Genomic DNA, 12,488 nt, shown 5'->3' with positions numbered 1-12,488 from the left:
GGTTTAGAAACATGTGGGAAGGGCTGAGGACCTGAACCACATCATCCCCTGTACCCTATACTGGGCCTAGTTCAACAGAGCAAGGGAAGGGGCTGGGACACGCAGGAGGAGGCATGGAGAGGCTGAGGCTCCATGAATTGCGCTCATAACCCGGTTTTCACTGGGTCACCTTAAGTGGTCAAGAAATTGCGCCAGGGACGTTTTTTGTCAACAGCATGTAAAAGGCTTAAAAAAATTCTTTAAAAACATTTCACCCCAACTCTGTTATTTTAAAACATACAAGAAATTAAAATAATTTTATAGTGAATCTAGAGTTCATCTAGATTTAACAACTGTAAAATTTTGCTGTATTCCTTTATATCTTTATGTCTATCTCTTGTTTTTTTTCCTGTACTATTTGAAAATAAGTTGAAGACAACTTGATACTTTACCCCTAAATCCTTCCTAAAGAACTGGTCATGGGAGGCAGCGTCCGGCATGGGAGGCTGGCTCTTGGGAGGCATACTTACGTTGGATTATGTAATTGATTAGAAAAATCTGATGTCAAAAAGGCTATCACCTATAGTATCTTAGGTATGTGTATTATTATAGTTTATAAGTAGTTTTTAAAAAATGTTTATTTTTGGGAGGGAGGGAGAATGAGTTGGGGAGGGGCAGAGAGAGAGGGAGACATAGAACCTGAAGCAGGCTCCGGGCTCTGAGCTGTCAGCACAGAGCTCATTGCAGGGCTTGAACTCATGAGCTGTGCGATCATGACCTGAGCTGAAGTCAGACACTCAATCGACTCAGCCATCCACACGCCCCACACATAGTTTTCAAATTCATTATTCCACGTCACCCCAAGCTGTGATATAAAGTAGGCAAGACAGGGGCACCTGGCTTGCTCAGCTGGAAGAGCATGTGAACCTTAATCTCAGGATCGTGAGTTTAAGCCCCACAGTGGGGGGTAGAGTTTACTTAAAATATATAAGTAAATAAAGTAGGCAAGGCAGATGCTTTTTCCATTTATAGTTAATAATAGAGAGTCTTACTAAGTTTGAGGAAGAACTGCTAGATTGAAGTAGATTGTTCTCTCCTTTTCTTCTGACAAGTTTCGACAAATAATTGAGCGCGTACCCTTAAAGAGAATTCATATTCCCTGATCACTGCACCTGCATGTTAGGTATGTGGGCGGCTCTTTGTGACGGTGAAGAGAAGGTAAAAATGAAAAACCGTCTATTTCGGTTAAGAGAATGTAATTATTTATATTCTTTGTTGGTAGGTAATTCCAACATGGAATATTTCACCAATTAAGAAGGCCAATGAAATTAAGGTAAACTTGGAAGAGGTAATTCTTTTTTCTAGAAAGACTTTATCAGTTTTGAAACCTAAGTACTTCCTTTCTGTTTAATTTGGGATTGGGGGAGGGGGGAATCTATCTTCGTTTTAATTGGATCTTTGTTTTTTTTCCTTTCCATTCCTCTTAGGTTTGACTCTCATGCTAGGAACCTCTCTACCCTGTCTCTTGTTAACTTGCTGCAGCTGCTCATTATGCTGTTAGGATTACTGTCTCTCCTGCTCTGCTTTCTTCCTCTTACTTTCCAAATACGTATGATTTGTGTTTCCTGTAACTTCATTTCTTTCTATACTTGTGCTTATGTAGCCCCCTCAGTTTGTGGATATCCACCTGGAAGAAGACGACTCCTCAGATGAGGAGTACCAGCCAGATGATGAAGAAGAAGATGAGACGGCTGAAGAGGTCAGTGGCTCCCGTGAGTGTTAGCTGCTAATGGACAAGAAACGAGGCCCCGCAAGGCCTCCTAGTGCTGTCATCTGTTCTGAGGACCGAGGCACACTTCTTTTTTCTGCTCATTTCGTTGCATAAATCCCAGACTGTGAGGTGTTTCCTCCTCTTCCTACTCCCTTTTCATGTCTTGTATTGTGAAGTAGCACAACACATCTAACGTCTAGAACTGTGCACAGAATAAGCGTTTTCACGTTCGGCTTAAACAGTGATAAAGCCAGTGCTCCCCAGACGCTGTCCAGTGTCCCCGCACGTGGCCTCCACGCACCGCTTGCTCTTTCCCTGTAGCTCCGCTGCCAGGTGGGCAGTGCTGCGCGCGCTGCTTCCGAGCCCACGTGACGGACCGGGTTTGCACTCCCCAGCGTCCGGCTTTTTGTCTGTCCTTTTGTTTCATCATTAACCCTTCGTGATTCTTCTGTACCATTGCTGACAGCTCCGGTTTGTTCGTTTTCTTTGCTGTGTAATATTGTTTCTTAGTGATTGTTTGACTTGTTTGTAACAGGATTTTAAACCAGCGTCTTATAATTCTGATGATACCAATCTGATCACCTTCCGAATATTAAACTTCTGTTTGAGTTTTATTTTCTTTTACTCTGATTAAATGGATTCATTTTCTTTCTTTCTTCTTTTTTTAATGGATTCATTTTCTTGAGATCCTTCAGACGCCGTGGAGTGCGGCAGGGGCGGGAACGTGAACGTGAGCTGGGTTTGTTTTGTAGAGTTTATTGGAAAGTGATGTCGAAAGCACCGCTTCGTCCCCACGTGGGGCGAAGAAGTCCAGACTGAGGCAGCCCTCGGAGGTGACTGAAACAGACGAGGAGGGCGGCGTGTTGCCGGAGGTGAGTCGGTCCGGGCGAGAGCGGCGAGGGGGATGTGACCGCGCGGAGGGTGGCTGTGTGGGGTGCTGAGCCGGCCCCCGTGAGCACACGAGATTCGGGACCGCTGATGCTGCTGTTGCCTTCCCGGTGCCTGTGACTCATCAGACAGTTCCGATTTCAGAGTCCTTATTTAAGTCGGCCGGCAGTTGAGAGGAAAACAAACTCAGCGATAGGGAGAATGCTTTTCTGAGTCCTCTGAGCATCCAGATGCGGGTGACTGCGGTTTCTTTTCTCCCACCTTTGTCTTTTTCCTAATGTTGTCCTAAAGCCATTTTGTTAGATTTTCTACTTTCGATCATTTAGGTAGCATCCCGTTGGCTTCACTGGAGATAAGATAGAGCCTAATTAGATTAATATAATTGACAGCGTGTTTGTTTTTACATAACTCTGTCTACACAGGAAGAGAAGGATCGCTGGCATATGAAAGATGTACCCTTCTCTCCCTGCTTCTTCTGTTTCTCTTTTCTCCTTCCCTCTCTTTCTCCTTCCTCCTTCCCTTTCACTTTTTAACATGGTTTCCTCTTGCAATCAGGCTGAGAAAGTCCCCACACCTGCCGTCAGGCACATCAGCGCCGAGGTCGTGCCCATGGGGCCCCCGCCTCCCCCAAAGCCCAAGCAGAGCAAGGATAGCACTTTCATGGAGAAGCTGCACGCCGTGGATGAGGAGCTGGCTTCCAGTCCGGTGTGCATGGACTCTTTCCAGGTGAGCAGTGTACGTCTGTCACTGGTGACGTTGATGGGGTCATGTAGCGGCTGCTCCGGTTGGGAAGGGAGAGGAGAGAACAGGCAATTCTGGTAAACAAGGAAGTCAACGAAATTGCAGGTCTTTGATCCTCTGTTTGGTTCAGGCTGCTTTACTGGGAGAATCACAGCCCCTGGGGAAGTAGTAGGTACGTGATGGAGAACTTTTCAAACTGGAACACAGGGCACGTTCCCTTTAGCCGAGTCCCCACGTCCTGACCTTCACCGTGGCTGCGCTGTAGCTTGTGCCACTTTCTCTTTCTGTCTGCACACTTGCTTTCCTGTCACTTAATGTTGTAGTCACGATGCTCTTTTACCCCCCAAACACTTGCGTATGTATTCTCTAAAATAGGACATTCCAGGGGCACCTGGGTGGCTCAGTCGGTTGGGTGTCTGACTTTGGCTCAGGTCATGATCTCATGTGTGGGTTCGAGCCCTGCATGGGATTCTGTGCTGACAGCTAGCTCAGAGCCTGGAGCCTGCTTCAGATTCTGTATCTCCCTCTTTCTCTGACCCTCCCCTGTTCACGCTGTGTCTCTTTCTCTCTCAGAAATAAATAAAACATAAAAAAAAAAAGTAAAAAAAATAGGACATTACGGGGTGCCTGGGTGGCTTAGTCGGTTAAGCGTCCAACTTTCGCTTAGGTCATGATCTCGCGGTTCGTGGGTTCAAGCCCCGCGTCGGGCTCTGTGCTGACTGCCAGCTCAGAGCCTGGAGCCTGTTTCAGTCTGTGACTCCCTCTCTCTCTGACCCTCCCCTGCTTACACTGTCTCTCTCTCTCTCTCTCCTAGAAATAATTAAAAAAAAAAAAAAAATAGGACATTCCATTATGACAAGAAGTAATATTATCTAATCTAGTGAAGTCTTTTTTTAGACTTTACCAGTTGTCCCAATAGTGTCCTTTCCAGCAAAAGATACAAGTTCTTGTGATGTAGGACCCAGTCCAGGATTACACATGGTGTCTTATCTCATAGTCTGTTATTTTGTTTTGTTTGTTTTACCTTACCTTACTTTATCTTATCTTATTCTATTTTATTTTTATTTTATTCTATTTTAAACTAATCTCTGTGCTTAGTATGGAGCGCAAACTCCCGACCTGGAGATCAAGAGTCACTTGCTCCTTTGACTGAACCAGCCAGGGTGCCCCTTTTTGCCTCCTTTCGTCTAGAACAGCTTCTTAGCATTTATTTGTTTTTTATAACCTTGACATTTTTTATTTGTGTAGACTATTATTTACAGAATATTTCTCAATTTCGATTTTTCTGATATTTCATCATAATTAGATTCAGGTTATGCATTTTTGGCACAGGCCGCACAGAAGCAATTATGTCCATTCTAGTGCATCCTGTCTGGAGGCATGTGACATCCGCTGTGTGAAGTGTGGTCACATGGTCACGGTGATGTCTGCTTGATTTCTTCCTGATAATGTTCCTATTTTTCCATCGTTAAATTAATATGTATCTTATGGGATATAATTTGAGGCCAAACATCTTTTTGCCCACTAAGCATCCATTGTTTATACTTGCTTTAAACAGTCATTGCTATGGTCAGTGTCAGTTGAGGACTTTTCAAATTCCACCATACAGCCAGTTTGTTTTAATGCTCTAGGTTTCCTCCATCAGTCTTGTAGGTTAATGAGAAATATGTCCATTCTAAAATTTAAAAACAGAATATTGAATGGAATGCCTCTGAAAGGCTTATTTAATTTAATCATAGTGCTTTGTCGCCAAGTGCATAGTGTTCAGAGGGTGGTAGTGTTTTACATTCGTATACTTGCTGGAAGACGGAAGTTGGGGAATAGCAGCGTAAGACAGAAAAAGTCTTTCCTCTTGGAGGTTATAGTCTATTGGAGAGAGACACCATAAACAAATCTTTTCAAATCAGAACTAAATAAAAGAGAAGTAAGGTAATGCCCATCAGATACTTCACATAGGATGATCAGAAAAGGCCTCACTCAGTGGAGCATGTGATTCTTGATCTCAGGATTGTTGACTTTGAGCCCAGATCTGAATTAGAAGGAGCTGTTCATCAGGCGTATGTTGGGCGGCTGTTGGTTGCGTGTCTAATCTTGATTTTGGCTCAGCTCATGATCTCATGGTTCATGAGATCGAGCCTCTCGTCAGGCTCTGCACTGACAGTGCGTAGCCTGCTTGGGAGTCTCTGTTTCTCCATCTCTGCCCCTCCTCCCCCCCCCACCCCAGTACACCCATGCACACATGCAAAATCAATAAACATTAAAAACAATTAAAAACTCCACTTTGGTTAAGGTGTGGGAAATGGTTAAGGTGGGAGAGCAGGGGAGGAGACAGAAGACTTAGCAGATAGCTGCAGGCATCCAGAGAGAGCTTCCTGAACTAACCTCTGGCTCCAGCACCACCCCTGTCCAAAGCCCAGCTGCTTTTCCTTTTTTTGGAAGAAATTGATAAGCTTATCCTGAAATTCACGTGGAAATGCAAGGGACACAGAATAGCCAAAAATGGGCAAAGGATAAGAATAGATATACTTCTGCAAGAAGACCTACAGGTGGCCAATCAGCACGTGAAAAGATGCTCCACATCATTAGTCATTAGGAAAATGCAAATGCGAAGCATGGGACAGCACCTCACAGCCACCAGAACGGCTGGGGGGAGCAGCACAGACAGGAGCAGGTGTTGGCAGGGACGTGGAGGGGTGGAGGGCCCGCACACGGTGCCGGCGGGAGCGTGAAATGGCGCGGCTGCTTTGGGAAATGGTTTGGTGTTTCCTCCAAAAATTAAACATCGTTACTCTATGGCCCAGAAAGTCCACTCCAGGAGAATTGAAAACATATCTCCAAGTAAAAAATGAGTACGCAAACGTTCATTGTGGTGTTACTCGTAATAACCTTTCCGAAGTGGAAACAGCAGATTTTCATTTCCTGAGGTGTGGATACACCAAAGTGTAAGCGGGACATTAGCATGCGATGAAGAGGAATGATGTGCGGACTTTGAACAGTTATCACTGGCTACAGAACAGATGAACTTTGGAAATATCATGCTGAGTAAAGGAAGCCTGAGGCAGAAGCGCACATGCTGTATGATTCTGTTTATATGCTGCGTCCCGCACGCGCCAGTGTAGACGCAGAACATAGGTTACGGGCATCAGGGACCAGGAGAGGGGAAAAGGGAGAGTGACTGCTAATTGGATTGGGATTTCCGTTAGGGGTGAAGAAAATATTCCGGAATTAGATACTGGTGATGGTCCCACAGCTCTATGAATACAGTGAAGCCCACTCAGTTATACACGTCAGAAGGATGAATTTTATGGTATGGAAATTATATCTCAGTAAAGCTGTTACAGATGTTACTGAAATGTTGACTTTATTTTATTATATTATGTTTATTTATTTTGAGAGTGTGAGTGGGGGAGAGGCAGAGAGAGGGAGAGACAGAGAATCCCAAGCAGGCTCTGCACTGTCAGCACAGAGCCCGATGCTGGGCTCGAACTCAGGAACCATAAGATCATCCCCTGAGCCGATGTCAGCAGTTGGATGGACGTTCAACCCAACTGAGCCCCCCAGGTGTCCCTAAAATGTGGGTTTTAAAACTGATGTCATTAAAAAAAAAACCAAAAAACAAAAAAAAGAACTGATGTCATTGTCCTTACCGTTTCTCAAAGAATAAGAAACCCAGCTTTTTGGGAGAGGAGAGCTTGTGAATGAAGCCAAGAAGGGAAGTGCAGGGGTAGCCGGAGGTGCGAGGAGGTTGGAGAATTTGGGAGCTCTAGGCATTGAGTGACACGTGTTCACCCTTCTTTGTTGCCAAGCCCATGGACGACAGCCTCATTGCATTCCGGACCCGCTCTAAGATGCCTCTCAAAGATGTGCCCCTAGGGCAGCTGGAGGCGGAGCTCCGGGCTCCCGACATCACGCCGGACATGTATGACCCCAACACCGCCGACGACGAGGACTGGAAGGTGTGGCTGGGCGGGCTCATGAACGACGACGTGGGGAACGAGGGTGAGTGGCCGTGTGTGTGTGTGCGCTCCCCACTCTGGTCGGAGCTCCGTGAGTCGGAGCTCCGTGAGTCGGAGCTGAACTTAAGTATTTTATTGAACTCACAACTTAACTTTATTTAAAATTAAAAAAAAAAATCTTTATTTTTGAGAGTGAGACAGAGAGAGACAGAGGGTGAGCAGGGGAGAGCCAGACACATAATCTGAAGCAGGCTCCAGGCTCTGAGCTGTCAGCAGGCTTGAACACGGGGCTTTGAACCCACGAACTGTGAGATCATGACCTGAGCCCAAGTTGGACGCTTAACCGACTGAGCCCCCCAGGCGCCCCATGAACTCGCAATTTACTTTATATCAGTGCTGAAGTTCCCTTCTCTTTTTGGGAGAATCTTTCCTTTTGAGCAAAGTTGACATACTGGCTGCATTGGTTGCAGGTGCACAGCGTGGCGATCTGACACGCTACTGTGTTGTGCTGTGCTTGGCGCGCGTGCGGCCTGTCCGTCCGCGTAGGGCTCTGTGTTCCTTACGGGGTACTGGTTCGGAGGCCTTTTGAGAACCACTGGAAAGCTAAGAGGTGTCCCCTGAAACATAAATGCAGAAATAATTTTATATGTGCCTGCCCGAGGGTGCACTGCCCAGCTCGAGGACTGCTGTGTCAGTCGGGGGCCTGTGTGACGCCCGTGGCAGTGCCAGCCGCCACTGTGCTGTGTGTACGTCGAATGAAACTGGACTTGGGGAGGGCAGGGGAACCGGCAGTGGTTTCGAGGCCCTGAGTGGCTCCTTCCATCTCTGGAGCCAGTGTCTCGACTTCTTTTCGTGGGTGAGTCCTGTGCCCAGGCCTGTTTACGTGCAAGGCGGGCACTGTGGTCCTCAGCTCACCATTCACTTCCTGCTTTGTCTCCACACCAGAGGGGCTCCTCCTGCAGGCCCCCATCTGGAAGATGCGCCGGCTCAGCTCAGAGCGAGCTCCGGTCACGGGCCCGCTCTCCTGGTGCCGCGTGGCGTCAGCGGCATCAGCAGTGGTGAGGGGGGGCAGGCAGTTCCAGATGTGATGCTGTTTCCAGAGGTGGGGACGGAGCAGCGCTCAGACAGAAACAGTGTTGACCACGTGCGGTCATGGTGTGAGAACCCCTACCGCAACCTTCGCTCTTCTAGAATATTATGGGAATTTGCTACTTTATTTATTTAAAAAATTTTTTAATGTTTTATTTCTGAAAGAGAGAGAGAGAGAGAGACAGCGTAAGCAGGGGAGGATCAGAGAGAGAGGGAGACACAGAATCTGAAGCAGCTCCAGGCTCTGAGCTGTCAGCACAGAGCCCCACGTGGGGCTCAAACCCATGAACCGTGAGATCATGACTTGAGCCAAAGTCGGATGCTTAACTGACTGAGCCTCCAGGTGCCCCAGGAATTTGCTACTTTAATCTAGTGAAATCAACGTTATGAAAGTTGTCTTTGGTGATTTTCTATGTGTACTACAGTGGAAATTAATTGGGTATCGTTCCTGAGTTTGTGCAGTAAGCTTCTTGAGCTCTAGATGGTGTAAGAGGTGGTCTTAGTCTACAGGGATTCCGGATGACGTCACATGCTTTTGATGGAATCGGGCAAATTTGTTAGGGTTTCTTTCTGACTTTTTAGTGGAGAGTGACCAGAACATTCTTTTTTTTTTGACCAGAACATTCTTATTGGTTGTCTTGTGGCAGACTCACACTTAAAAAAAAAATCTACTTACAGACAACCTGCAGAGCCCACCTTTTGTTCTTTTCCCTGTCTTCTGAGAACGACTATTGTAAGACTTATGTGTTGAAAAGAGTAATCGTTCAAGGTAAACAATGAATGGCTTTGACGGACATAGACTGAGTAAATATTTTCGTAGTGAGGCTAGAAATAAGTCAGGATAAGTGAATGAAAAAGAGTCCTTGAATATACCTTACTTATTTTTTTGAGAGAGAGAGCGAGCAAGGGTGCGTGCTTGAGAGCTAGGGAGAGGGGCAGAGGGAGACGGGGAGAGAGAACCCCAAGCAGGCTCCACGCCCAGCTCAGAGCCTGACACGGGGCTCCATGTCTCGACCCTGAGATGTGACCTGAGCCAAAACGAAGAGTTGGGCGCTTAACTGACTGAGCCACCCACTCGCCCCTCCTTGAATATATGTTAGGAAGCTGTAATAATTATATTATACATTATTTGGCAAATGTTTTGGACTACTTTCCTTCTATGAGGCACTGTGCTCGGATCCTGAAAGGGAAAGGAGCATGATCGTTTTGTCAGATTGAGCCATGTATTGAATGCTGCCTGGTCCACTCGCTCCAGGTGAATGAAGTTGAAGGAACTCACTTACGCCATCAAAGTGGCATAAACGCTGATTCTAGAAGAGGGACAGAGAATTCTTGTTCAGGATGGTCAGAGTGCCCTGTGAAGGAGGTGGTAATTGAGACGGACTTTGAAGGATGTTTGGCAGCAGTGCCTGTGAGGAGGGGGGCGGGTGAGTGAGGGGACGGGTGACCTTGTGGACTAGGGTCTTGTGGGGCATGTCCTCCTAGGAGTCTTCTGCTCTCTGCTGTGACAGTGCATGCCTTGTGGACAGAAATCAATAGTATGAAGATAACTATGAGAAGTGCTTGGGTGGCTCAGTCCGTCAGTGTAGAGCCTGCTTGGAAATCTCTCTCTCTCCCCGCCCCCCTCCCTCTCTCTGCCCTTCCCTCACTCAAAGAAATAAACAACAAGAACAACAAAACTCTGAAAGCCCCTCCCCACAATGACAGTTTCATGATCCAGAAGGATCACAGATTTTTTTCATTGAATATTACTTCGGGATTTGTAAATCTCTTGGTGTTCATTTATTTATTTTCCTACCAACCCACCCCAAGTTCCATGACACCCAGGCTCAGAATCTCCGCAGAAAGCCATGCCCGGGACAAGTGTGGTCCTTTCCGTTTCACAGATATCTCAGAATTTCATTGCGTTGCTCAGTGTTACACCTGCTTAAGGTTCGAACCCAGCTCCGTGTTCAAGGCCTGTGTCCCAGTGAAGGAGGTGTCAGGGTTGGAGTGTTCGGTGGATGGGACTCTGCCTCGGGAAGCCTGCTGCTCAGTCCCCAGGCTGGAGCTAAGGCCCAATATGACGGTAGCAGGTCCTCGTGGCATTCTCCGTGGTGGCAGCTTTGGTGCCCTGATTCTCCCTGGTTTCTGTCACCTTGGCTGGTGGCTGTTGAGGAGGAAAGGCCAGAGTCTCAGGTGTCAGGAGTTTGGGATCCAAGGTCGTGCTGCTCATGGCATCATCCCTAGAACCAGAAAGGTGTGCGTGCTGGGTTGTGTTAATTAAAGATACAGATTCCAGGGCCTCCCCTCTTACTGACTGAATCAGAATCTCTTAACGAGTGTGGCCTAGGGATCTAATTCTCACTCATCCTAAAGACTGGAGACTGCTGATCTGGGAGAAGTGAGCGTGTATGGTGAGGGTTCATTGAGAAAATGGAGTAACGGTTAGTAGGGAGGGTGGAGATCCTCTTTTGTTAAAACTCAGTATTTTTTGTGTTGTTGTTTATGTATTAGGATGGATTAAAAAAGAGAACACAGAGCCAGTGAGTAGGGAAGGTGTGGACACCCCCCCCCCCCATCTACGAGCTGAATAACTGAGTGCGGACAAATTGGAAATGATGCAGATGCAGATCCCAGTCCCTGTCTTTAGCCATATGCTGGTCTGTTTTTGTAGCATTACGTGGCTGTTTTTACATGTTCCTGGTACCATCTGATCTGCATATTATTAAAATTGAGAGCCTTGTTTGCCAAAAATAATTGAGAGACAGCACTGGAGGCGGAGAACAGACTGAGGTCAGCTGGGTGGATGCCGATATTGTGCATCAGCTGGAGAGTGAGGGCCTAGGCCACAGCCAGGGAACTGAGAGCTGAGAGCTCAGAAGAAACCTTCGTGAAAGACTTTTCAACGTGTTTGCCAAACGGGTGCTCGGAGAGTCTCTGCTGGCCCGTCGGTGCGGCGTGTCTGGTGCCGGCCTCCCATCCAAAGGTGGGGCTCGAACCCGCCCGCGCTGTCTGCCTGTCCTGGCCCTTCCCACAGGGCATCCCTCACTCGGTGTGTTTATCAGGAGGTGTTCACAAAGAGTCCCTAGAGCTCGGGAAGACAGGAGTCCCTGCGTGAGGATTTGAAGAGTTTTTATTGGGGACATGAATGCACAAATGGATGAAAAGACTTGACATTTAAATAGCTACTTCGTGGACAGTGGAAATTAATATATTATAACTTGACTATAAACGTTGAGTCAAAAATATCAGCTTCGATTGGGGTTAATCAGAACAGATTTTCCAATAATAATGAATCAAAAATGTGTGTATATTTTTTCATTTCTAATGGAAGGTACTCATTTTTTACAGAAAGGGAAAATACTGTGGAGGGGTGCAAAGTGAGAAAGTAAGTTCTGTCCGTCACTTACTTCCTGTGTGCGCTCAGCACATCCGGACCTGGATGGTTTCCCCGCGGCAGGGCCTGGGTCCTTCTGCCCCTGTAACCTGCTCCCTGCACGGAGCCACTCAGCCGTGACGTTTCCTGCTGCGACATACGCACGTTCAGCCCTCGCGGCCAGTGGCTGCACAGTGGGAAGGAACTGGGCTGTCCTCCGTTGGCGGACTTCTTGGTTTTCTGTCTTTTTAATTCAGCTGCTTGGTGGCATCAGCCGCTTTTCAAGTTTTCAGGCACCGCCTGTTGCCGGAAGCTGCTGTTACTGCGCCGTGTGTGCGTAGGACATTTCCATCATCGCAGAATGTTCTGCCAGACGGCACTCATCTAACGTCCTGGAAAAAATACCACCTTCGTGTAACAATTCTGTAATCCAGTGACTGCTTCACGAGTTTTATTCAGAGATCATGGCTCGGCACTGGAGAAACTTATGTCGTAAAGAAACACCAGGATTTCTCCTGTGCCTGAACATAACAAAACGTGTGCTATTTTTGTATATTTTTAGTTCTCTTTCTTTTATTGTCCATTTATTTGTTTATTTATTCATTTATTTATTTTTGAGAGAGAGAGACACAGAGACCGAGACAGAGACAGCGTGAGCAGAGGAGGGACAGAGAGAGAGGGAGACAGAATCCAAAGACAGGCTCCA

The 12,488-nt window shown here is 46.9% G+C and overlaps 1 protein-coding gene and 1 long non-coding RNA gene across 3 annotated transcripts in view; one reads left to right on the top strand and one right to left on the bottom strand.

The window, feature by feature from the left end:
* GON4L (gon-4 like) overlaps positions 1-12,488 on the top strand; it is a 69,820-nt gene that overhangs the window by 27,948 nt on the left and 29,384 nt on the right. For both annotated transcript variants that reach the window (XM_039251325.1, XM_039251324.1), the window contains exons 8-12: positions 1,262-1,312; positions 1,643-1,738; positions 2,503-2,622; positions 3,194-3,364; positions 7,186-7,378. In XM_039251325.1, the coding sequence (XP_039107256.1) occupies positions 1,262-1,312; positions 1,643-1,738; positions 2,503-2,622; positions 3,194-3,364; positions 7,186-7,378 (631 nt within the window). The remainder of the gene's footprint in view (positions 1-1,261; positions 1,313-1,642; positions 1,739-2,502; positions 2,623-3,193; positions 3,365-7,185; positions 7,379-12,488) is intronic.
* LOC120244673 lies at positions 10,184-11,940 on the bottom strand. Its single transcript, XR_005531599.1, has 2 exons — positions 11,817-11,940; positions 10,184-11,516 (listed from the first exon to the last, which is right to left on the bottom strand). It is a non-coding gene; the product is annotated as an uncharacterized LOC120244673 (long non-coding RNA).

This window comes from Hyaena hyaena, unplaced genomic scaffold (assembly GCF_003009895.1).
Source record: "Hyaena hyaena isolate Hyena2069 unplaced genomic scaffold, ASM300989v1 scaffold_385, whole genome shotgun sequence".
Lineage (NCBI taxonomy): Eukaryota > Metazoa > Chordata > Mammalia > Carnivora > Hyaenidae > Hyaena > Hyaena hyaena.
The sequence above is the reverse complement of the archived record's forward strand: the minus strand, read 5'-3'. Positions and strand labels throughout refer to the sequence as shown.